A 25,630-nucleotide genomic window follows, 5' to 3' on the forward strand; every position below is an offset into this window, starting at 1 on the left:
CCCAATGCACCAGGCCTGAGCATTTGTCTCATGCATCCCACCTGGGCTGGTGATCTGTTTCACTATAGATAATATACATGCTTCGATGTTGTTCTCACGAAACATCCCACCCTCGCCTTCTCCCACAGAGTCCAAAAGTCTGTTCTGTACATCTGTGTCTCTTTCTCTGTTTTGCATATAGGGTTATCATTACCATCTTTCTAAATTCCATATATATGTGTTAGTACGCTGTAATGTTCTTTATCTTTCTGGCTTACTTCACTCTGTATAATGGGCTCCAGTTTCATCCATCTCATTAGAACTGATTCAAATGAATTCTTTGTAATGGCTGAGTAATATTCCATGGTGTATATGTACCACAGCTTCCTTATCCATTCGTCTGCTGATGGGCATCTAGGTTGCTTCCATGTCCTGGCTGTTATAAACAGTGCTGCGATGAACATTGGGGTGCATGTGTCTCTTTCAGATCTGGTTTCCTTGGATGTGTATGCCCAGAAAGTATTGCTGGGTCAATATGGCAGTTCTATTTCTCAAGTTTTTTAAGGAATCTCCACACTGTTCTCTGTAGTGGCTGTCCTAGTTTGCATTCCCACCAACAGTGTAAGAGGGTTCCCTTTTCTCCACACGCTCTCCAGCATTTATTGCTTGTAGACTTTTGGATAGCAGCCATCCTGACTGGCATGTAATGGTACCTCATTGTGGTTTTGATTTGCATTTCTCTGATAATGAGTGATGTTGAGCATCTTTCATGTGTTTGTTAGCCATCTGTATGTCTTCTTTGGAGAAATGTCTGTTTAGTTCTTTGCCCATTTTTTGATTGGGTCATTTATTTTTCTGGAATTGAGCTGCAGGAGTTGCTTGTATATTTTTGAGATTAATCCTTTGTCTGTTTCTTCATTTGCTATTATTTTCTCCCAATCTGCTGTCTTTTCACCTTGCTTATAGTTTCCTTTGTTGTACAAAAGCTTGTTATTTCTTAGGTCCTATTTGTTTCGTTTTGCTTTTATTTCCAAATATTCTGGAGGTGGGTGCATAGAGGATCCTGCTGTGATTTATGTCGGAGAGTGTTTTGCCTATGTTCTCCTCTAGGAGTTTCATAGTTTCTGGTCTTACATTTAGATCTTTAATCCATTTTGAGTTTATTTTTGTGTATGGTGTTAGAAAGTGTTCTAGTTTCATTCTTTCACAAGTGGTTGACCAGTTTTCCCAGCACCACTTGTTAAAGAGGTTGTCTTTTTTCCATTGTATATTCTTGCCTCCTTTGTCAAAGATAAGGTGTCTATAGGTAGGTGGATTTATCTCTGGACTTTCAATTCTGTTCCATTGATCTATATTTCTGTCTTTGTGCCAGTACTGTACTGTCTTGATGACTGTGGCTTTGTAGTAGAGCCTGAAGTCAGGCAGGTTGATTCCTCCAGTTCCATTCTTCTTTCTCAAGATTACTTTGGCTATTCGAGGTTTTTTGTATTTCCATAAAAGATTGTGAAATTATTTGTTCTAGTTCTGTGAAAAATACCGTTGGTAGCTTGATAGGGATTGCATTGAATCTATAGATTGCTTTGGGTAGTATAGCCATTTTCACAATATTGATTCTTCCAATCCATGAACACTGTATATTTCTCCATCTATTTGTGTCCTCTTTGATTTCTTTCATCAGTGTTTTATAGTTTTCTATATATAGGTCTTTCATTTCTTTAGGTAGATATACTCCTAAGTATTTTATTCTTTTTGTTGCAATGGTGAATGGTATTGTTTCCTTAATTTCTCTTTCTGTTTTCTCATTGTTAGTGTATAGGAATGCCAGGGATTTCTGTGTGTTAATTTTGTATCCTGCAACATTACTGTATTCATTGATTAGCTTTAGTAATTTTCTGGTAGAGTCTTTAGGGTTTTCTATGTAGAGGATCTTGTTGTCTGCAAACAGTGAGAGTTTTACTTCTTTTCCTATCTGGATGCCTTTTACTTCTTTTTCTGCTCTGATTGCTGTGGCCAACACTTCCAAAACTATGTTGAATAGTAGTGGTGAGAGTGGGCACCCTTGTCTTGTTCCTAACTTTAAGGGAAATGCTTTCAATTTTTCACCATTGAGGATAATGTTTGCTGTGGGTTTGTCATATATAACTTTTATTATGTTGAGGTATGTTCCTTTTATGCCTGCTTTCTGGAGAGTTTTTATCATAAATGGATGTTGAATTTGGTCAAAGGCTTTTTCTGCATCTATTGAGATAATCAGATTTGTTAATGTGGTATATTACATTGATTGATTTATGGATATTAAAGAATCCTTGCATTCCTGGGATAAAGCCCACTTGGTCATGATGTATGATCTTTTTAATATGTTGTTGGATTCTGTTTGCTAGAATTTTGTGAAGGATTTTTGCATCTATGTTCATCAGTGATATTGGCCTGTAGTTTTCTTTTTTTGTGGCATCCTTGTCTGATTTTGATATTAGGGTGATGGTGGCCTCATAGAATGAGTTTGGAAGTTTACCTTCTTCTGCAATTTTCTGGAAGAGTTTGAGTAAGATAGGTGTTAGCTCTCCTCTAAGTTTTGGTAGAATTCAGCTGTGAAGCCATCTGGTCCTGGGCTTTTGTTTGCTGAAAGATTTCTGATTACAGTTTCGATTTCCGTGCTTGTGATGGGTCTGTTAAGATCTATTTCTTCCTGGTTCAGTTTTGGAAAGTTATACTTTTCTAAGAATTTGTCCATTTCTTCCAAGTTGTCCATTTTATTGGCATAGAGCTGCTGGTCATAGTCTCTTATGATCCTTTGTATTTTAGAGTTGTCTGTTGTGATCTCTCCATTTTCATTTCTAATTTTGTTGATTTGGTTCTTCTCCCTTTGTTTCTTGATGAGTCTGGCTAACGGTTTGTCAATTTTGTTTATCTTTTCAAAAAACCAGCTTTTTGCTTTGTTGATTTTTGCTATGGTCTTTTTTGTTTCTTTTGTATTTATTTCTGCCCTAATTTTTAAGATTTCTTTCCTTTTGCTAACCCTGGGGTTCTTCATTTCTTCCTCCTCTAGTTGCTTTAGGTGCAGAGTTAAGCTATTTATTTGACTTTTTCTCTTGTTTCTTGAGGTAAGCCTGTAATGCTATGAACCTTCCCCTTAGCACTGCTTTTACAGCATCACATAAGTTTTGGGTTGTTGTGTTTTCATTTTCATTCATTTCTATGCATATTTTGATTTCTTTTTTGATTTCTTCTATGATTTTGTTCATTTTTCAGAAGCGTGTTATTTAGCCTCCATATGTTGGAATTTTTAATAGTTTTTTTCCTGTAATTGAGATCTAATCTTACTGCATTGTGGTCAGAAAAGATACTGGAATGATTTCAATTTTTTTGAATTTACCAAGGCTAGATTTATGGCCCAGGATGTGATCTATTCTGGAGAAGGTTCCATGTGCACTTGAGAAAAAGGTGAAATTGATTGTTTTGGGGTGAAATGTCCTATAGATATCAATTAGGTCTAGCTGGTCCATTGTGTCATTTAAAGTTTGTGTTTCCTTGTTAATTTTCTGTTTAGTTGATCTGTCCATAGGTGTGAGTGGGGTATTAAAGTCTCCCACTCTTATTGTGTTATTGTTAATCTCCCCCTTCATTCTTGTTAGCATTTGCCTTACATATTGTGGTGCTCCTATGTTGGGTGCATATATATTTATGATTGTTATATCTTCTTCTTGGATTGATCCTTTGATCATTATGTAGTGTCCTTCTTTGTGTCTTTTCACAGCCTTTATTTTGAAGTCTATTTTATCTGATATAAGTTTTGCGACTCCTGCTTTCTTTTGGTCTCCGTTTGCGTGGAATATTTTTTTCCAGCCCTTCACTTTCAGTCTTTATGTGTCCCTTGCTTTGAGGTGGGTCTCTTGTAGACAGCATATATAGGGGTCTTGCTTTTGTATCCATTCAGCCAGTCTTTGTCTTTTGTTGGGGCATTCAACCCATTTACATTTAAGGTAATTATTGATAAGAATGGTCCCGTTGCCATTTGCTTTGTTGTTTTGGGTTCACGTTCATACAAACTTTCTGTGTTTCCTGTCTGGAGAAGATCCTTTAGCATTTGTTGAAGAGCTGGTTTGGTGGTGCTGAATTCTCTCAGCTTTTGCTTGTCTGTAAAGCTTTTAAATTCTCCTTCATATCTGAATGAAATCCTTGCTGGGTACAGTAATCTGGGTTGTAGGTTATTCTCTTTCATAAATTTAAGTATGTCCTGCCATTCCCTTCTGGCCTGAATGGTTTCTATTGAAAGATCAGCTGTTATCCTTATGGGAATCCCCTTGTGTGTTATTTGTTGTTTCTCCCTTGCTGCTTTTAATATTTGTTCTTTGTGTTTCATCTTTGTTAATTTGATTAATATGTGTCTTGGGGTGTTTTGCCTTGGGTTTATCCTGTTTGGGACTCTCTGGGTTTCTTGGACTTAGGTGGCTATTTCCTTCCCCATTTTGGGGAAGTTTTCAGCTATTATCTCCTCGAGTATCTTCTCATCGCCTTTCTTTTTGTCTTCTTCTTCTGGGACTCCCATGATTCGAATGTTGGGGTGTTTCACATTGTCCCAGAGGTCCCTGAGGTTGTCCTCATTTCTTTTAATTCTTTTTCTTTTTTCCTCTCTGCTTCATTTATTTCCACCATTTTATCTTCTACCTCACTTATCCTATCTTCCGCCTCCGTTATTCTACTGTTGGTTCCCTCCAGAGTGTTTTTTATCTCATTTATTGCATTATTCATTTTTAATTGACTCTTTTTTATTTCTTCTAGGTCCTTATTAAACATTTCTTGCATCTTCTCAATCCTTGTCTCCAGGTTATTTATCTGTAACTCCATTTTATTTTCAAGATTTTGGATCATTTTTATTATCATTATTCTAAATTCTTTTTCAGGTAGATTCCCTATCTCCTCTTCTTTTGTTTGGCTTGGTTGGCATTTTTCATGTTTCTTTACCTGCTGGGTATTTCTCTGCCTTTTCATTTTATTTAGTTGCTGGGTTTGGGGTGGCCTTTTTGTATTCTGGTAGTCTGTGGTTCTTTTTTATTTTGGAAGTTTCTCCCAGTGCGTGGGGCTGGGTGTTTGGCTTGTCGAGGTTTGCTGGTTAGAGAAGCTTGTGTCGGTGTTCTGGTAGGTGGAGCTGGATTTCTTCTCTCTGGAGTGCAATGGAGTGTCCAGTAGTGAGTTTTGAGATGGGTTTATGGGTTTGGTGTGACTTTGGGCAGCCTGTATATTGACGCTCAGGGCTATATTCCTGTGGTGCTGGAGAATTTGTGTGGTACGTCTTCCTCTGGAACTTATTGGCTCTTGGGTGGTGGTTGGTTTCAGTGTAGGTATGGAGGTTTTTGGATGATCTCTTATTAATTAATATTCCCTGTAGTTAGGAGTTCTCTGGTGTTCTCAGGTTTTGGGCTTAAGCCTCTTGCTTTTGGGTTTCAGTCTTATTCTTTCAGTAGCCTCAAGATTTCTCCCTCCATACAGCACTGATAATAAAACTTCTAGGTTAATGGTGAAAGTATTCTCCACAGTGAGGGACACCCAGAGAGGTTCACAGAGTTACATGAAGAAGAGGAGAGGGAGGAAGGAGATAGAGGTGAGCAGGAGGAGAAAAAGGGGATTCAAGAGAGGGCAGATCTAGGTTTTACTCTGTTCCCTAAGTGTTCTCCGCAGCCCAGAATACCCACAGAGATTCACAGAATTGGATTGAGAAGAGAAGGGGGAGGGAGGAAATAGAGGTGATCTGGGGGAGAAAAAGGAGAATCAAAAGGAGAGAGTGATCAAACCAGTAATCACACTCCTGAGTAAAAATGGGTACTGAAGGTTGAATTCTTAAATGTCCAAAATTGATATCAAATACTGAAAAACAAAGATTAAAAATCTAGAGTAGAGGTTAGACTCTTAAAAAAACAATAGTAAAAAACCACAAAAACACAAAAAAATTTAAGAAATATATATGAAGTTCACATTAAAAATGGGGTCTTTTTTTTTTTGCCAGCTTATAGTGGGTTATAAAAATGAAAATTAAAGAGTAATAGAGGATTTAAAAAAAAAAGAAAGAAAAAGAGAAAGTAAAAAAAGAAAGAGAAAAAAAAATTTTTAATTAAAAATAAAAAGAATAGTAGTAAAAATATATCTAGGAGTTTCTCTGGAGCTGTTGTGGGCAGTGTGGGTTCGGTTCAGTTTCAGATAACTCCTTGTTCGAGTTTACACTTCTCACTATCTATAGGCCCCTTCCAGTGTAGTCAGTGTCAACTACAGGGATTTTAATCTGTTGCACCGGTCACTTCTGAAGCGGTTCCCTTTGTTTCTTTGGCTTCTGTTTGCAGGTCTCTTCAGTGTCTAATTTCTGCCCTGACACACGCAGGCGGAGGTGGTCTCTTGTTTAGGTTCGCTTGTTCAGTCGTGCTGTGGGGAGGGAGGGGCGCTGCAGACAAGTGTCACTGGCCTGTGTGGGGAGCACTCTCTGTGTTCAGGCCACACTGGGTTTGCCCCCGCTTGGGGCAGGTGTATGCGCTTCCCGTCTACACTGCTCAGGCTCCAGGCTGCTCTCCAGGGAGCGGGCCCTGCGTTGCGTGGACTTCCCAGGCCTAAGCCGCTCAGATTCAGGTTTTCAGGTATTCCACAAAAGCACAGACTCAGTTGGGCCTGCGTTTTGTGCCTTCCCCGGTCTGAGCAGCTCAGGCAGCCAGGAGCTTGACAGGCACACTCTCCCTGGGTGCAGGGTGCCTTAACCCCTCCGCGGGCCCAGCCTCAGTTTCCCTGTGCTCCGGTTGGGTGCGCCTTGTGTCAGTTCTGGGGAGCTGGACTCTAGCTGCGACCCTCCTGGCGGATGTCGACTATCCAGAATCTCAAGGAAGTCTTTGGTTAGAAGCTGGAAGCCTGTTTGCAGTTTGGTATGGGGTGCCATCTCTGGGGCCGAGTTTGCCCCTTTCCCCTCCCTCCTGCCTCTTGCCTCCGGTGGGGGATGGGCCGGTCTGCCGCCTGCTAGCTCTTCTCTGGTGTTTGCTCAGTCCTTTGTTCTGGGAACCGGCGGGTAGTGCCTAAGTTTAGGGCTTTTCCCACCTTACTTCTCTCTCTCTCTTGCTATCCCACAGTTTAAGTTGCTATCTCACGTTAGCTCCCTCCGATTGCCCTCAGGGCATTCAGGCCAGGTCCTTACCCTAAGCAATGCCACCCGCTCCTCTCCGTTCCTCCCCCACTTGCTGGTGGCGGATGCCAGCGTCTGGGGTACTTTTCTGCTGGGAGTTGCTTTTAGGCGTGTAATATGTGGGTTTTATTTATTTTTCCTCCCAGTTAGGTTGCCCTCCAAGATTTGAAAACTTCCCCCAGACCTGCCAGTGAGAGGGTTTCCTGGTGTTTGGAACCTTCCTCTATTAAGACTGGCTTCCCGGGAAGGATCTCCGTCCCTAACTCTATTGTCTCTCTTTTTATCTTTTGTATTTTGTCCTACCTCCTTTCAAAGATGATGGGCTGCTCTTCTGGGTGTTTGATGTCCTCTGCTAGCGATCATAAGTTGTTTTGTGGAGTTTGCTCAGCTTTCAAATGTTCTTTCGATGAATTTGTAGGGGAGAAAGTGGTCTCCCCATCCTATTCCTCCGCCATCTTAGTTCCCTCCTCAAGAGATTGATTCTTATTGTTGGTTGTGTTTTATCTATGATGCTGCTTATCTATTTTATACATAGTAATTTGTATCTCTTAATCCCATGTCTCTAATTTGCCCCTCCTACCTCCCCTATCCGCCTATTGTAATCACTAGTTTGTTTTCTATATCTGAGTCTGTTTCTATTTTCCTGTATACATTTGTTTGTATTATTTTTTTTAGATCCCACATAAAAGTGATAACATACAATATTTGTCTTTGTCTATTTCACTAAGCATAATATTCTCTAGGTCCAGCCCCATTACTACAAATGGCAAAATTTCATTCTTTTTACATCTCAGTAATATTCCATTGCATCTGTGTGTATGTATCACATCTTCTTTATCAGTTCATCAGTTGATGGATCCTTGGGTTGCTTTCATTTCTTGGCTATTGTAAATAGTGCTACTATGAAGGTTGAGGTGTGTATATCTTTTCAAATTAGTGGTTTGCATTTTTTTAAAAATATGTATACCCAGGAGTGGAATTTCTGGATCATATGGTAATTGTATTCTTAATTTTTTGAGAAATTTCCGTACTGTTTTCCGTAGTGGCTGCACTCTGACAGTGTCTTTGTTTCTTCACACTTGGAGCATCTTTTCTTCAGACATACAAATCTAGGTTGATGAGGGTTTTTTTTTTTTTTCCTATCAGCACTTTAATTGTTTCACTCCACTTTAGTTCTTTCTTGCATGGTTTTGATGAGACGTCTACTCTAATTCTTATCCTTTTTTCTCTGTAAGTATTGTAGGTTAGGGGCTTTCCCTCCACCCCTGGATTTATTCAAGATTTTCTCTTTGTTGTTGGTTTTTTGCAGTTTGGGTATGGTATACTTAAGTGTAGATTTTGTATATTTTTGCCTCCCAGGTGTCTCTAAGCTCCCTGGATCTGTGATTTGATGTTTGTCTTTAATTTTGGAACGTTCTTAACCATTTTTGCTTCAAATACTTCTATTCAATTCTCTCTTCTGGTCTTCCATTTATATGTATATTGCACCTTCTGAAACTGTCCCACAGTTCTTGAGTTTTCTTCTCTTGCCTCTTTTTTTTTTTTGTTGTATACAAGTTTTGAAAATTTCTAATAACCTGTGTTCAAGTTCATTGATTGTTAATTTGGCCATGTTGACGAAGTCATCAAAATGCATTCTTTATTTTCTTTACAATGGTTTTCATATCTAACATTTCCATTTGAAATGCTGTTGTTTTTATCTCTTTTCTTACACTACCCATCTTTCATATCTTTTACTATCTCTTCTAGAGCACTTAAAATATTAATCATAGTTATTTAAAATTTCTTACCTAAATATAAGTATATTATTTCTGTCACATCTGAGTCTGGTTCTGATGTTCGTTTGTCTCCTCATATGTTTTCTCTTGCTTTTTAGCATGCCTTGTAATTTTTTGTTGAAAGTTTAATGTGTATATTGGGTAATAGTACTTGAGGTTCAGTTCAGTTCAGTCACTGAGTTGCGTCCAACTCTTTGCGACCCCATGAACCGCAGCACGCCAGGCCTCCCTGTCCATCACCAACTCCCGGAGTTTACCCAAACTCATGTCCATTGAGTCGGTGATGCCGTCCAACCATCTCATCCTCTGTCGTCCCCTTCTCCTCCTGCCCTCAATCTTTCCCAGCATCAGGGTCTTTTGAAAGGAGTCAGCCTTTTGCATCAGGTGGCCAAAGTATTGGAGTTTCGGCACTTGAGATATATGGGCCTTTAAAAAAAAATTATTTTCATTTATTTGGCTGCATAGGGTCTTAGTTGTGGCATGTGGGATCTAGTTCCCTGACCAGGGATCAAAGCAGGCCCCCTGTTTTGGGAGTGCAGAGTCTTAGCCACTGGACCACCAAGAAATTCCCTAGATAGGCCTTTAATGTCAAGTTTTATGTTCACACAATAAAGAGTTAGGCTGTATCGATGTTTGCGGTGGCTATGGGTACCAGAAGCTTCAGATTTTTCTAGTGTTTTGATTTTGTCTCCCTTGTTTTATGGTTTCCCTAAGAACTCCTTCTTATATAGAAATTTTGAAGTTGTAGTTTGTTCCAAGATTTCAGTTCTCTCCTGGGTCCAGTAAAATTGATTTTCCATTTGTCAGCACTTTCTCATGTATTTTTACTTTTAACCATTAAGTTCTGAGCATTTAAAAATTCATTCTAAATACTAGTCTTTTGTTGGATATGTGATTTCTAAATATTTTCTCATCTGTGGTTTCTGTTTTCATGCTCATAAGAGATTCTTTTGTATAGAAGATGTTTTATATTTTGATGAAGCACAATTTATTAGTTCTGTCATTATGGATCACTCACTTTGAGATCAAATCTGTGAACTTACTACTTCATCCAAGATCCCAAGGATTTTCTCCTGTTTTGGTAGAGTTTTATATTTTACATGTAAATATAAATGTATGGTCTTCTTCAAGTTAGTTTTTGTATAATGTTTGAAGTTTAGGTAGAGATTCAATTTTGTTTCAGAAGATATCCAGTATTTAGTACTATTTGTTGACCTTGTTTCATTGAATTGCCTTCCAAATTTGTCAAAAGTTATTTGGACCTATTATATGGGTTTATTTTTCTGTGTTTTCTATTCTGTTGCATTGGTCTATCTTTCTATCCCTCTGCAAATACAACACAGTCTTATTTACTGTAGATAAATATGGTCTTAAAATTGGGTAGGCTGTTTCCTCCCACTTCATTCTTCTTTTGCACAATTGCTTTAGTTATTCTTGTTCCTTTGCCTTTTGATATAAGTTTTAAAATAAGCAAATCAACAAAATCTACAAAAATACTTTGCCAGAGTTTTATAAAAATGTCAACTGATGTTTTTTACAATGTTGAGTATTAAAATTCATGAACACAATTTGTTTACTTATATCTTTTCTTTCATCTGGGTTTTGTAGATTTTAGCACTCGTTCCATAATTGTTTCTAGATTTATATCTCAGCATATCATATTTTGAGTGATTTTAAGTGGTGTTGCATTTCAGTTTTCAGCTTCTACATGTTCACTGCTTGTAGATAGAAATACAACTGAATTTTGTATGTTTATCTTATATGCTGCATCATTACTGAACTTATTAACTCTATGAGTTTCTTTGCAGATTTCTTAGGATTTTCTATGTTGACCGTCATATTATCTGCAAACAGGGAAGTTTTATGCATTCCATGCCTTTATTTCTTTTTCTTGGAACTTCCTCAAACGATGTTTAAGAAGAAGGATGAGAAGGATGAGAAAAGCCATGCTGCCTTGTTCTTGATCTTTAGGGAGGAAAGCATTCATTCTTTCACTACTAAGTATATTCTTATAGGCTTTGGGAAGCTGATCTTTATGAAGTTGAGAGAGTACTCTCTAATACTGTTTTTGCTGTTAATGTGAATGAGGGTTGAATTTTGTCAATTGCTATTTCTGCGTCAATTGATATGATCATGTTATCTATCTCTTTTAAACTGTTATATGATGAATTACATTGACTGATTTCCAAATATTGAGTTAGCCTTGCATTCCTGAGATAAGCCTCTGTTGGTCTTTTTATATATTGCTGTATTCTATTGGATAAGCTTTTGTTAAGGACTTTTACACCAGTATCCATGAGGATTATTGGTGCATAGTTTTCTCCCTCTTCCCAGCTTTACTAAATTAAAATGACAAGTAAAAGTTACTTCTGGTTTTCTTTATTATATTGTCCTCATTTGATTTCAGTCTCAGGTAATCCTGTCTTTATAGAATGACTTGGGAAGTTTTACCTGTTGTATTTTCTGGAAAAGATTGTTACAATTGGTGATAATTTTTCTTTAAATATTCGATAAAATTCTCTTGTGAAACCACATGGGGCTGAAGATTTCTTTTCTGGAAGTTTAAAAACTATAAATTAAAGTTTGTTAGTAGCTATAGGGACTAATCTGTCTGCTTCAGATTTGGGGAATTGCTCTGATTTTTGCTTTTTTGAGGAATTAATTCACTTCATAAGTTGTCAGATAGACTTTGTAAAATTTTTGCTATCATATTTAACTTTATATAATTTATAGTAATCCTCCTTTATAATTCCTAATATTGGTAAATTGTCTTTCTTATCTTTTTTTCTTGTCAGTTTTGCCAGAGATTTTTCTGTTTTATTGAACTTTTCAAGGAACTGCTTTTTGTTTCATTGATTATGAATTACACAGTTGCTTTAGTTATTCTTGTTCCTTTGCCTTTCATATAAATTTTAAATAAGCATGTCAACAAAATCTATAGAAATACTATGTCAGTTTTATAAAAATGTAAATTGACATTTTTACAATGTTGAGTATTAAAATTCATGAACACACTTTGTTTACTTATATCTTTTCTTTCATCTGTGTTTTGTAGATTTTAGCACTCAAGTTCTATAATTGTTTTTAAATTCATACCTTAGCTTTATATCTCCATTGTTTTACTATTTTCAGTTTCATAATTTCTGCTCTTTTATTATTATTATTTTTTGTCTACTTGGTTTGGATTTCTTTTGCTCTTATTTTTCTAGGTTCTTTAGAGTGGGAGATTAGATGCTGATTTGAAACTTTTTCCTTTTGGTAACATAAATATTCAGTGCTATAAATTCCCTTTTGGTGTTGCTTTAGGAAAAGTTTCAAATCAATATCTAAGCTCCCACCTGTTTTGATATATTGCATTTCCAGTGTCATTCAGTTCAGTGTATTTTTTGAATTCACTTGTGACGACTTCTTAGGCCCATGGATTACAAGTATGTTGCTTAGTTCTAAATATTCGGAGATTTTTCCTATTATCGTTCTTCTGTTGATTTCTTGTTTGATTCCATTGTGTTTAGATAACACATTCTATATGACCTGGATTATGTTAACTTTATTGAGGTTTGTTTTTTAACTCGGGATATCATGTCTTAGTATATGTTTTTTTTTGTGACTTCTAGGATTGAATGTCTATTTTGCTGCTGTTTGGCAGATTAATCTATGAATGTTGATTACTTCTTGTTGACTCATGGCTGTATTGTTATTTTATATCCTTACTGATTTTCTAGAGACAGGTGTTGAAGTCTCCTACTAGAATCAAAAATTCTTTTTTTCTTTTCAGTTTTATGAGTTTTCGCTTCATGTATTTTGCAACCTGTTGTTTGGTGTATGCACACACATTTGGGATTACTATTTCTTCTTGATGGACTGATATTTTATCTTTACACAATATCTCTCTGGTTATTTTCTTGCCTCAGAACTCTTTTTTTATTTGATATTATATAACTTATTCTGCTTTTTTTTGATTAATGTTTGTGTGGTATACCTTGTCCTTCTTGTTAGCTCAGTATAAGTAAAGTTTCTTGTAGACAGTGTATAGTTGGGTTTTTTTTTTAAACTCAAATCTGTCAATCTGTGTATTTTGGTTGGTGTTTATGTTTTCTGTAATTGATACTTCAGGACTTAAGATCTCATTTTATTTTTTGTAGTCTTCCTGTTAGAGAAAATCTCTGTATTTTTCATCTGATATTTTTTTCTTGCTGTTCTGTTTTTAATATTTTTCCAGAATTTTATTTTGTTTACCTTTATATTTTAGTGACTCTTTGTATCACTTCACTTCTTTAGAGGTTGCTGTTGGTGCTTCATTATATATAAACAAATTATCACAGTCTTTTGCTATTGCATTTTCACAGTTTTAATGAAGTATAAAGACCAATTTTTTTTATTTCCCTGTATTTCCCTCATTTATAATAAATTTTCCTCCTCTATATTTAGAACCAAATAGGACTGTTATAATTTTTTTTTTACCTGTCAAACATAATTTAGGGAATTCAAGAGAATGAAAATACATTATACTTATTCATATTTTTACTTTTTGTTATTTTTATTCACACTTGATATTCAGATATTCCTTTTTTATCATTCATTTTTTTTAAGTAAATTCCCTTTAACCATTCTGTTTGAGTTGATCTTTTAGTGACAATTTCTTGGTTTTCCTTCATTTTTAATAAAAATAGAAATATATTTGGTGTGGATAGATTCTGGGTTGACAGTTCTTTTCTTTATACCCTTGAATAATGCTCTACTTCCTCTTGGCTCCCTGTTTTCTGATGAGAAATCTACTATCATTGGAATGTTCCCCCTGTAGTTAAAGTGTTGTTTGTCTCTTACCACCTTCAAGATTTTTTTCTTTTCTTTTTAGTTTTCTGATTTTGGTTTTATTTCTTTGGGTTTATCCTTCTGGGTTTGGGTTTTTTTTTTTTTTTTTTTCAGTTTTATGAATCCTTGGTTTTGAATTTTCCCACGTTTGGAAAGGTTCTAAACATTTTTGAACTACTTTTATGTCCCATCCTTTTACTTCTGGGAAACTGATAACATGATTTTTAGATCTTTTGCTTTTGTCCCACAGTTCTATGAGTCTCTGATTTTTTATTTTTTTAACATCTATTTTCTGTTTTACAGATTGGATAAATGTTTTATAATTGAGTTCACTGACTCTTTCTCTGTTTCCTCCATTCTGCTGTTCAGTTCAGTTCAGTCGCTCAGCTGTGTCCGACTCTTTGTGACCCCAAGAATCGTAGCACGCCAGGCCTCCCTGTCCATCACCAACTGCCAGAGTTTACCCAAACTCATGTCCATTGAGTCGGTGATGCCATCCAGCCATCTCATCCTCTGTTGTCCCCTTCTCCTCCTGCCCCCAATCCCTCCCAGCATCAGGGTCTTTTCCAATGAGTCAACTCTTTGCATGAGGTGGCCAAAGTATTGGAGTTCCAGCTTCAGCATCAGTCCTTCCAATGGACACCCAGGACTGATCTCCTTTAGGATGGACTAGTTGGATCTCCTTGCAGTCCAAGGGACTCTCAAGAGTCTTCTCCAACACCACAGTTCAAATGCATCAATTTTTCAGTGCTCAGCTTTCCTCACAGTCCAACTCTCACATCCATACATAACCACTGGAAAAACCATAGCCTTGACCAGACAGACCTTTGTTGGCAAAGTAATGTCTCTGCCTTTTAATATGCTATCTAGGTTGGTCATAACTTTCCTTCCAAGGAATAAGCGTCTTTTAATTGCATGCCTGCAGTCACCATCTGCAGTGATTTTGAAGCCCAAAAAATGAAGTCAGCCACTGTTCCCACTGTCTCCCCATCTATTTCCCATGAAGTGATGGGACCAGATGCCATGATCTTAGTTTTCTGAATGTTGAGCTTTAAGCCAACTTTTTCACTCTCCTCTTTCACTTTCATCAAGAGGCTTTTTAGTTCCTCTTCACTCTCTGCCATAAGGGTGGTGTTATCTGCATATCTGAGGTTATTGATATTTCTCCCAGCAATCTTGATGCCAGCTTGTGCTTCTTCCAGCCCAGTGTTTCTCATGATATACTCTGCATATCAGTTAAATAAGCAGGGTGACAGTATACAGCCTTGACGTACTCCTTTTCCTATTTGGAACCAGTCTGTTGTTCCATGTCCAGTTCTAATTGTTGCTTCCTAACCTGCATACAGGTTTCTCAAGAGGCATGTCATGTGGTCTGGTATTCCCATCTCTTTCAGAATTTTCCACAGTTTATTGTGATCCACACAGTCAAAGGCTTTGGTATAGTCAATAAAGCAGAAATAGATGTTTTTCTGGAACTCTCTTGCTTTTTCAGTGATCCAGTGGATGATGTTGGCAATTTGATCTCTTGTTCCTGTGCCTTTTCTAAAACCAGCTTGAACATCTGGAAGTTCACGGTTCACGTATTGCTGAAGCCTGGCTTGGAGAATTTTGAGCATTATTTTACTAGCGTGTGAGATGATTGCAATTGTGCGGTAGTTTGAGCATTATTTGGGATTGCCTTTTTTTTGGGATTGGAATGAAAACTGACCTTTTCCAGTCCTGTGGCCACTGCTGAGTTTTCCAAATTTGCTGGCATATTCAGTGCAGCACTTTCACAGCATCATCTTTGAGGATTTGAAATAGCTCAACTGGAATTCCATCACCTCCTCTAGCTTTGTTCGTAGTGATGCTTTCTAAGGTCCTCTTGACTTCACATTCCAGGATGTTGGCTCTAGGTGAGTAATCACACCATTGTGATTATCTGGGTCGTGAAGATCTTTTTTGTACAGTTCTGTGTATTCTTGCTACCTCTTCTTAATATCTTCTGCTTCTGTAGGTCCATACCATTTCTGTCCTTTATCGAACCCATCGTTGCATGAAATGTTCCCTTACTATCTCTAATTTTCTTGAAGACATCTCTAGTCTTTCCCATTCTATTGTTTTCTTCTCTTTCTTTGCATTGATCACTGAGGAAGGTTTTCTTATCTCTCCTTGCTATTCTTTGGAACTCTGCATCAAATGGGCATATCTTTCCTTTTCTCCTTTGCCTTTAGCTTCTCTTCTTTTCTCAGCTATTTGTAAGGCCTCCTCAGACAACCATTTTGTCTTTTTGCATTTATTTTTCTTGGGGATGGTGTTGATCACTGCCTGTTGTACAGTGTCCTGAACCTCCTGTACAGTGTCCCAAGCCAGTGTCCTGAACATAGTTCTTCAGGCACTCTGTCTAATCAAATCTAATGAATCTGTCATTTCCACTGTATAACTGTAAAGGATTTGATTATTGATTATTCAGAAAGGGTGATCATAAATCCTTTTTAAAATGAGCTTCCTTTTTCTACATAGATTGAATTGGAAATTGATTGTCCATTGACTAGAAACATGACTATTAAGTTATTTCCTTTAGAACTTTATTTGGCAACAGCACTTCTGGACTTTAGGTTTAATCAAAATTATCTAATATCATATATGTTATATTTTAATTAAATTATCAATTAACTCTGTAAATGTGTATGTAATAACAAGACTTCTAGTTTTTGAATTTAGTGTGCTAGGTGCCTTTAGCAGAATACTTTTGAATAAAGTTTGGGCTTCCCAGGTGATGCAGTTGTAAAGAACCTGCCTGGCCAGTGCAGGGAGATGCACGACACATGGGTTTGATCCCTGGGTCAGGAAGGTCCCCTAGAATAGGAAATGGCGACCCACTCCAGTATTCTTGCCTGGAAAATCCCGTGGACAGAGGAGCCTGGCAGGCTGTATTTAGGCCCATGGGCTTGCAAAGTGTCAGACATGACTGAGCATGCACACACACAAGGGTGTAGAGAAAGTCAGTGAACCAGATTGAAAATATAACTTTGACATGCTGCATGTTCACTGTTACATAAAGAGGTACAAGATGAAATCCTTCTTAGAATTTATCATTCACTTTCCTTTTTTTTTTTTTTCATAGTGGTCTATCTGCTTAACATCAGAATTCTGTTTTTCTCTTCTAACAGTTTGCCAGCTCTGTTTCTAAATAAATTCTAGGAAATACTATGGTTTAATAACAAGTTCTGGCAAGAAGATAACTGTGAACTCATCCCCCATGTCTTTTTAAAAGTGGTTAAGGGGCATAAGTAGGCCAAACTAGAAAAAGTGATGATACTGTGAATAGAAGATTAATAAATTCCCAGATTTCATATGTAGGAGTCATGGTTGCTCTGACTATGGAATAAGTTCCCAGAATTGGTCAGAAAGCCTACTGTGAAGATAAAGGCAGAACAAAAAAATAAAGAAATAGTACAATGGATCTTTAACCTTGCAAGTTTTCTTTATACTATTTAAATGCCACGCATCAGGAAAAAAGTAAATAATTTATTGCTTCATGTAGACAAAGCTACAGTCTCTCTGAGAACTCTGAAAATTATGTTTCATATATACCTAATTTTTATTTCAAGTGACATTATTATAAAAATCCAAACATAGCTTTGTAGAAATGCAGTAATTTTTCAACCAGACAGTAATGGATTTGAATCCCAGTTTTGCCGCTTATTAACTGTCAGTCCTAGGCAAGTAGAAGTACAAATTCCTGACCTCAGTTTCCTCTTTCTAAAGAAAAGTTGTATATATGTCTTGATGTGCTATTTTCAGAATTAGAAATAATATATATCAGTGTCCATATCAGACACTTATTTAATAGTGATTGCTTTATCATTATTATTTTTAATGACACAGTCTTGTCATTTACCCTATAAACTCTGCTAATAATTAAGTTCTACTGAGTATATAGTAAATTTTATTTTTATATAACTATCATTGTAAAAAGTGTAAAGAAAATTTAATTCTGACCAGATATAAAATTTAGATATTTTAATTGTAATTTTCTTTCTTTCAGAATTACTTACTGTCATCTACCTTTCCAGAGTAAATGGCTCTATGTTGGAACAGAAAGAGGAAATACACATATTGTAAATATTGAATCTTTCATTCTTTCTGGATATGTTATCATGTGGAACAAGGCAATTGAACTGTAAGTTTGAACTTGAATACCACTATATTTGGATTAAATATTTTTAAGAGTTTTATATATATATATATATATAAAATTCTAGAGTTATTTGAAGCATCAGTAGCTAATTTATGATGAATTTGAGTGAAAAGTTCATCTAAAATAATTGAAAACTATAAAGTCTTTTAAAAATAGATATTGTAGTATTGACAGATGCTAATTTTAGCCTTTACAAATATTATAAATAATTAAGGGCTGCTATGTATCCAAGCTCTGTGGTAAAATAGTAAGGCTTATTCTAAAAGGTACACATGAAAATCATCTCATTTCTTTACAGTCAGTATAGCCACTTCCAGTGGGAATGGCAAGAGGATTATTACCACATATAGTTTAATTTTAAAATAATCATGGTCAGTTCACATGTTTTTAAATACTGATAGCTTATTCTTTGCTTGCCCCAGTAACATATTTTTCTGGGTTCTAAAAAGAATCACTTCATCAGTATCTTTCACATTGTGATGTATACAGCTCTTTGGATATATGGCTGATGGCAATTACCATTTTCACTTTAGCACTGATATTTACGTTTCTGCACATGTAAAATGTGAAATCCCTGAAATGTGAAACTTTATGGCATTTCAAGCCACCTTTTATAGTATATATACAAACAATTCTCCTTGTCAGTGTGTTAATTGGGAAAACTATTTTTCTTTAATAAATGTTTATGTTCTGTACATACCAAGTCCTTAATAAGGTACATTTGACTTGAGATTGACTCATTCTCTCTCTTACATATACATATTCTAAGTTATATAATTGTTTTTCTCTAAAACTCTGATTAAAACAGCCTATTTTCATGAAATTTGACTTTGGTTTTCATAATAAATCTACTATTCCCTATTCCCAGTATTTCAGTGTACATGTATATTGCTTGATAGGGAGGAGATATTAATAGTTATGTTCTTATTACAATTATCCATTTGTATTGTGTCCTAATGAGGTTTTTTTTTTAAATTAATGGTAACTCTTCCTCATTAGAATAAGAATAGCTTCAGGGCAGAATTCTTTGTTTGTTGCTCTTTTTTTTTTTTTCATGTTTGTCTTATTTTGGTGCTTTCCACAGAGCAGCTACTAAATAACTAATGACATTAGTGAAAATTAGTATGATAAATACATAAACAGTGCCGTTGACTTAAGGTTTCATTTATAATTATGATTGGTATAAGCTTTTTTGTTCATATACATTTTAACATTCTATGTGTATATTTTTAAAAACATTTGTCCTATAGATAGTTATGTGTCTCTCAAAAAGTATTTATTTTTTCAGCTATTTGGGAAAGGCTTTTGCCCCTATAATCTTAAATCTATAAAAGCACTATGTAACACTGAGCTTAATATTTGTTTTCTTAATGTTTTGGGATACTAATAGACATAAGTACACCTGAGAGGTAGAGATTTTATACAAATTTGCTATTAGTTACAAATAGTAATAGATTTGTGTCAGTTCAATGCTGCTAAAGTAATTAAGAAGTTTTTTTTGTAAACAGATCAAATATTTCAGCACTCTTGCAGTGTTATTTCTATATTCATTTACTTAACAAATCCTTTTCATCATTCAGATTAATACTACCTGAGCTATGACTTATACCCTATATGTATTTACATAGTCTATATACTTTATATTTTCTGAACTAATGAAGATTTTAAAATGTATATTATAAAGGAGGATAAAACTAGGAGAAATTAAAGAAATAAAATAAGGCATTTTATTTTTCATAATATCTTATACATGTGATTCTGAATAGAATCTCCCAATTATATAAATATAGTGTTTTATGGGGTTGTATGTACCTCTGAAAATAGCCTTGAAATAGCTTCAAGAAATTATTAGTAGCCACCTTATCTCCTGACTGTTTATTGCTTTATTTAGACCAGATTTCCAAAAATGTGTTCCATGGTAATATAGTCCCACTGAGATAGATTTAATTTTAAATCCCAACTTCCTAGAACAGTCAGTCTTTTAGCTCTTTACCTCTTGAGATACATTAGGAAATGCAAACCACTTAGTAATATCTGTTAAGAGTTTGGGACAGTAATAAAATATGCATTTAATTAAGAAGAGTCATTTTGTAATTAGAACTTTACACAAATTTTAACAGGACATTTTAAGCGTGAGAAATGCAGAATTATCTTTAAGGTGTGAGATTATTTCTATTTTAACTTCTTGAAATACTTTTCATTCAATGTTTGTCTTTTTAGCTTGTTTGTGTTTTCAGTGAAGTCTCCCAATTTTAATTGTAGGCAGTCCTCATAATTATAAATTGTTTGTGTTCCCATAGTGTATATGTTAGTTATTTGGAAACTGACGTTTTTGTGATGTCTGTAGAAACAATAATGGCTATAGAAAATAGTCTTTATACTAATGTCTTTATAAAATAGTAGTATAACAAAATGACATTAAAAAAATTTAATTGGAAAATATATTCCAGATTATAGCACAGAGATAGGTGTTTCTGCAGAGCAGTCCCAGCTTTAAGGAAAAAAATGGCGGGGGGGGGGGCGCTATTTTTTCTACATGTGATTAAAAATTTGAGCATGAACTTTAGAACTAAATAATAAATATAAGGCTTACAGTCTTCAAATATATTTTCTGAGCACTATGATATGCTAGCTCCTGGAAACCAGTATAAACTAGCAAGACATAATTTCTCTCTTCTTGGAGATTCCAGTGTAATAAAGGTGAGATTAAGTAAAAAGGCAATTACACTATATTGGAAATATAATGTTGCAAATTTCATAAGAAGGATGCCTAATATAGATGTGAGGTCTCAGAGAAGTATCTGTGAAGGAAGTTACATCCATGAGATCTGAAGGATGAGTCTCAGATGCATGGAGAATGAATTGGGGGAGAGGATTTCCAAGAAGAGGAAACAGAAATGTTAAAGGATAGAGTGTGAGAGAGATTTTGTTCCTTGCACAGAAATTTTAAGGATTTTAGTTAGTTGGGAATGGCTAGGAGAAAGGATGGCAAGAGATAAAGCTGAGAAGATAATAAAGATACATAGTATGAAAGTCTTATAAGCCAATTTGAGCATTTAGACTTTATCTAAGGTTAGGAGCTAGGTTTTAAAGGGTTTTAAGTGAAAAATTCACTTGACCAAACTTGCACGTAAAAAGTCTACTCTGAATGCAGGTATGGAGAAATCATTGAAAAGATAAAAGACTGTATTTGTGGCAAAAATTACGGAGGATTTAGGAGTGAAGATAAGCTGACACATTAAAGAAATAGTTAGAAGCCAGAAGAGGCAATACTTGGGTCTTGTGGGAAGATGTAAGAATAATAGAGAATTGAGTGAGTATTTGGCTTGAGTAACTGTGTGGACGAGGGTGTCATTTAGTGAAAGAAAGCAGGAGATTAAGTAGGTTGGGAGTAAAATAATGAGCTCAATTTTAGGTAGGTTGAGTTGTGTGTGTTTTTAAGTTATTCAAATGGAACTGGTATGGGAGAATGGAAGGATGTGGGATATATGGAATATATCAGAATATTCTCTATGTATGTTCTGAACCTAATGACATCAGAATTTACATAGACATTGAAACTATGAAAATATATGAGATTGTACATGGAGAATGTATATAAATGAGGTAGCAAACTTGTAGACAATGAACCAATTTTGACTCACGGGTATGTTTTGTTTGCCCATCAAAGTATTTAAGTATATTCTGAATTATTAGTTTCCAGTATTTAAGAACTGGTAGAATAGAGATGAAAAATTGAATTTCCAGCTTCATGAAAAAAATTCCTAATGAAACAATCCCAGTCCAGTATTCTTGCATGGCAGTCAGTAATCAACTGAAACTAACAACTTTCCTTTTGTAGGTGGGTAATGTGTTATCATTCACATATGGGCTTCCTGGTGGCTCAGGAGGTTAAGAATCTGCCTGCAATGCAGGAGACTCAGGTTCGATCCCTGGGTCGGGAAGCTCCCCTGGAGAAGGGCATGGCAACCCATTCCAGTATTCTTGCATGGAGAATCCCATGGGCAGAGGATCCTGGTGGGCTAGTCTGTGGGATCTCAAAGAGTTGGACACGACTGAACGACTAACACATTCACATTCAATGTGCTATCCAGTTTGGCACAGTTCTTATTCAGCCTATTGAATTCATTTGCAATACCTACCTGGCTCCTGTGGTCTCTGGAATTCATGATCATATATAATATGGGAATACATTTCAGTCTAGAACAGAATACAAAGGAATACCAGTATTTAAGATATGGGAAGAGAAAGTCCACAAAGGAAACTATCAAGAAGCCATCGTGATGAATGGGAGGAAGTGAAATAAATAGGGATTTTAGAATTACTGGGTATTGTTTAAATGACTGTCCCATGAATTTAAGTTCATTGATAATTCTATCTAAAGCAATTTCTATGAGATTTACAGAATCCATAGTACACAATTGCTTTTTAAAGTAGTTTCTAATGGCCATAATTTTTGAAAAGAATGCTTGGTAGTTTTTGAAAATTCAATGTTGGTGGAAAAAGTCAGAAAAAAATACATCAAAATGTTAATAGTCATGTATAGAAATGAGAGTTTTCCTTTTAACTTCCGTTATCTTCTAACTTTCAGGGTTCTTTTATTTTTTACAATTAAAAAAAATCTCTTCTATAGCCTTAAAAAGTTATTACAAATAACTTTAACTCTAGATTTTTTCCTAAACTTAAGTGTTTTGCAGAGTCTGATAAGTTAGTCTTGCATATGGTCTAACTTGCATATGGTCAGAAAATTTGCAATGTTGATTTGCGTATCATGACTCTGAGAAGTTCTAGAAAAGAAAAACAAAATATTTGACTTTAATTCAGACTTTCCCAAACTTTTTTTGATATAGAACACTCTTTATGTGAAACACCTTATATATTCACTAGTTTATCGTGGAGTACACTTTGGTATTTGTTGTTCCAATCAAACCCAAGAGACATAGGAATTTTGGTTTATTGGATATTATTAGTTACTACAAGATAATTGAAGGACATTGTCTTTTATCAGAGGCCTTTATACTATAATAAAGCAGTGCATTTATATGTGAATGATATATTACATATAAATATAGGAGAACTGCAAAAAACTATATAAACTTTTTATGAAGCCTTTTCTTCCTGAACATATCCTAGAATGCAAATAGTAACTCTAGTATCTAATTATTCCAATGATTTACAACAAACTTAATACATACTATTTATTGAGTACTATGTTTTAGTATTACGTTAAGTGCTGTATGTATATGCTAATCCTCACTATTGTTGAGTAGGTTCACTCTATCATCTCCATTTTTAAGTGAAAAAATTTAGGACAAAACCACTGATAAGATATGTAATAAATATGTATTTATTAATAATTCTTTGAGTTACTCTAGGGAGTTGTATCTGGGGAACCTGGAGTTACATAATTTGTCACTTTTGTCTGACTCCAAAGAATTTCTGATATTTAAATTTTCTTGTTTTGTGCAGAATATTTGATGGTTTTCACGTGTGCCTAAGACATAAATTATAACTATGTCAAGTATACTTAAAATAGGGTTAATCTGGCACAATTAGGTCATTGAAGACAGGATGTGGAAAAATGAGCAATAATCTATGTCATATCAGTTCATGTCATATTTACTCGTGATATAATCATACTCAACGGTGGTATCAGTTAAGGTAGGAAACATAAAAAACATGCCAAATATTGGAATAGGATAAATTTAAAGTCAGATTAGCAGAGCAAAGATCCTTTCAACAATATGCTCTTAGGCTGTTATTGATTATCCTCATTAACCAGATAAATGAGACATAACCAGTGAAGTAGGTTTCCCCAATTTCTCAGATTTTTGTAAGATAACTATCACTGGCAAGAATCTATTTGTAGATCAAAGGAGCCCCTGTACTATCCTTTAGAAGCAAAATCAGAAATTTCTTGTCAAAGGAAATTTTCAATTTTATATGTACTCTGCAGTTTAGTTGAAACAAGTTTACAGCATCACCCTTGTGGTCATATAAGTCCTTTTTTCTGTATAAGTAAAACTTCATTCTTAAATTTTCGGAGAAGCAGATCTAGCAACACAGAGATAAGCGTATAAGATAATGAAGAATGCCATTGTTATGTGGATCAATGTTCTTAAACCAGATTTTTTAAAATAGTCCTACTTTAATAGAGTTAGTAGGGAAAAGAAAAATAGTCTTAAAGAAAAACAACCAAGAGCTCAAATTAGTTTATGCTAAGCTCCAGAATATTGGGAGTGTATTTCACTGTAATCTTAATTCCTTTGTTTCAGTCTCTAATGGTAAAGTGTTTTAATGTTTTTTTAAAGTGACTCTCTTGAATTGATTTAACAGATCCACAAAGACTCATCCAGGTCCAGTTGTGCATTTAAGTGATAGTCCAAGAGATGAAGGGAAAGTGAGTATTACAATACCATTATTCTTGAATTTATTTTTCTTATTCTTGAATAAAGGTGTTTCTTACTGTTATTTTATATATAACATCTAGTATAGTACATTAAGTGTAATCTAAAAACATGTTGAATGAATGAATGAGCAAATGAATGAATGTATTATTTATACTAATAATGGTTCCAAATTGAAATATTAGTTTCACCTAGAGTTAAGTTGATATTTAATTATAGAATTTTGAGAAAGGCATATAGCACATGTGCTGTGTTGTGCTAAGTCACTTCAGTTGTGTCCGACTCTGCGACCCCGTGGACCAGAGCCCACCAGGCTTCTCTGCCTCTGGGATTCTCCAGGCAGGATACTGGAGTGGGTTGCAGTTCCTCCCCCAGAAGTTCTTCCTGCCTTGGGATCGAACCCGGTCTCTTATGTCTCCTGTACTGGCAGGCGGGTTCTTTACTATTAGTGGCAGAATTTTGAGGAAGGCATATAACATGTTGAACAATTTTAGTTCTCAAGTATTCTATGCTTAAAGTTAAAAATATTATCAATATCATTAATCATTGGCCCATGACATTCCATAATGGTAATGATAAACAGCAATATTAAATAATCATAAATTAGCCAATCTTAATTTTATAAATAGATAATAATATAGAAAATGTTCTCAGATTGCAGAAATAATTTGAATAATTTCCATTATTCATAATTTTCCTTTAATGATTTGATCCTTGGGTCAGGAAGATCCCCTGGAGGGAAGACATGGCAACACAACAGTATTCTTGCCTGGAGAATCCCATGGACAAAGAAGCCTGGCAGGATACAGTCCATAGGGTCGTAGAGACTCAAACATGACTGAGCAACTGAGCATGCACACTTTAATGATGAAAAACAAAGTTGATAAAAGCTCTAAAGTGTCACTTTCATTATCAATATTGTCTCTTCAAGTGTATATATTTTTGCTAAGTACTATATAAAACACACAAATAAATTATATAGATTTGGTTCTTTATTTTTAAATAATGGAAACTGGATTAGCCTAATAAATACTGAGCCTGAAAGACAAGTCCCCTGATAGTAAGAGAAAGTACACTGAATTTCTTCAAATTGATTTATAAATAGTGTAATTCCAATCAAGTGTCATTCAGATTTACTTTTTAAATTGAAATTCAGTTGATTTACATTATTATATTAGTTTTGTGTATAAAATACAATGATTAAATATGTTTATAGATTATATTCCACTAAAAATTATTAAAAGATAATGACTCTAATTCCCTATGCTATACAATATCCCTTGTTGCTTATCTATTTTATAGATGATAGTTTTTATCT

General features: G+C 35.2%; 1 protein-coding gene across 12 annotated transcripts in view; it reads left to right on the top strand.

Moving 5' to 3' along the window:
• STXBP5L (syntaxin binding protein 5L) overlaps positions 1 to 25,630 on the top strand; it is a 339,029-nt gene that overhangs the window by 107,190 nt on the left and 206,209 nt on the right. For all 12 annotated transcript variants that reach the window (XM_043473078.1, XM_043473085.1, XM_043473077.1 and 9 more), the window contains 2 exons: positions 17,753 to 17,887; positions 24,242 to 24,305. In XM_043473078.1, the coding sequence (XP_043329013.1) occupies positions 17,753 to 17,887; positions 24,242 to 24,305 (199 nt within the window). The remainder of the gene's footprint in view (positions 1 to 17,752; positions 17,888 to 24,241; positions 24,306 to 25,630) is intronic.

The sequence above is a fragment of the Cervus canadensis genome, chromosome 7 (assembly GCF_019320065.1).
Source record: "Cervus canadensis isolate Bull #8, Minnesota chromosome 7, ASM1932006v1, whole genome shotgun sequence".
In the NCBI taxonomy this organism is placed as follows: Eukaryota; Metazoa; Chordata; class Mammalia; order Artiodactyla; family Cervidae; genus Cervus; species Cervus canadensis.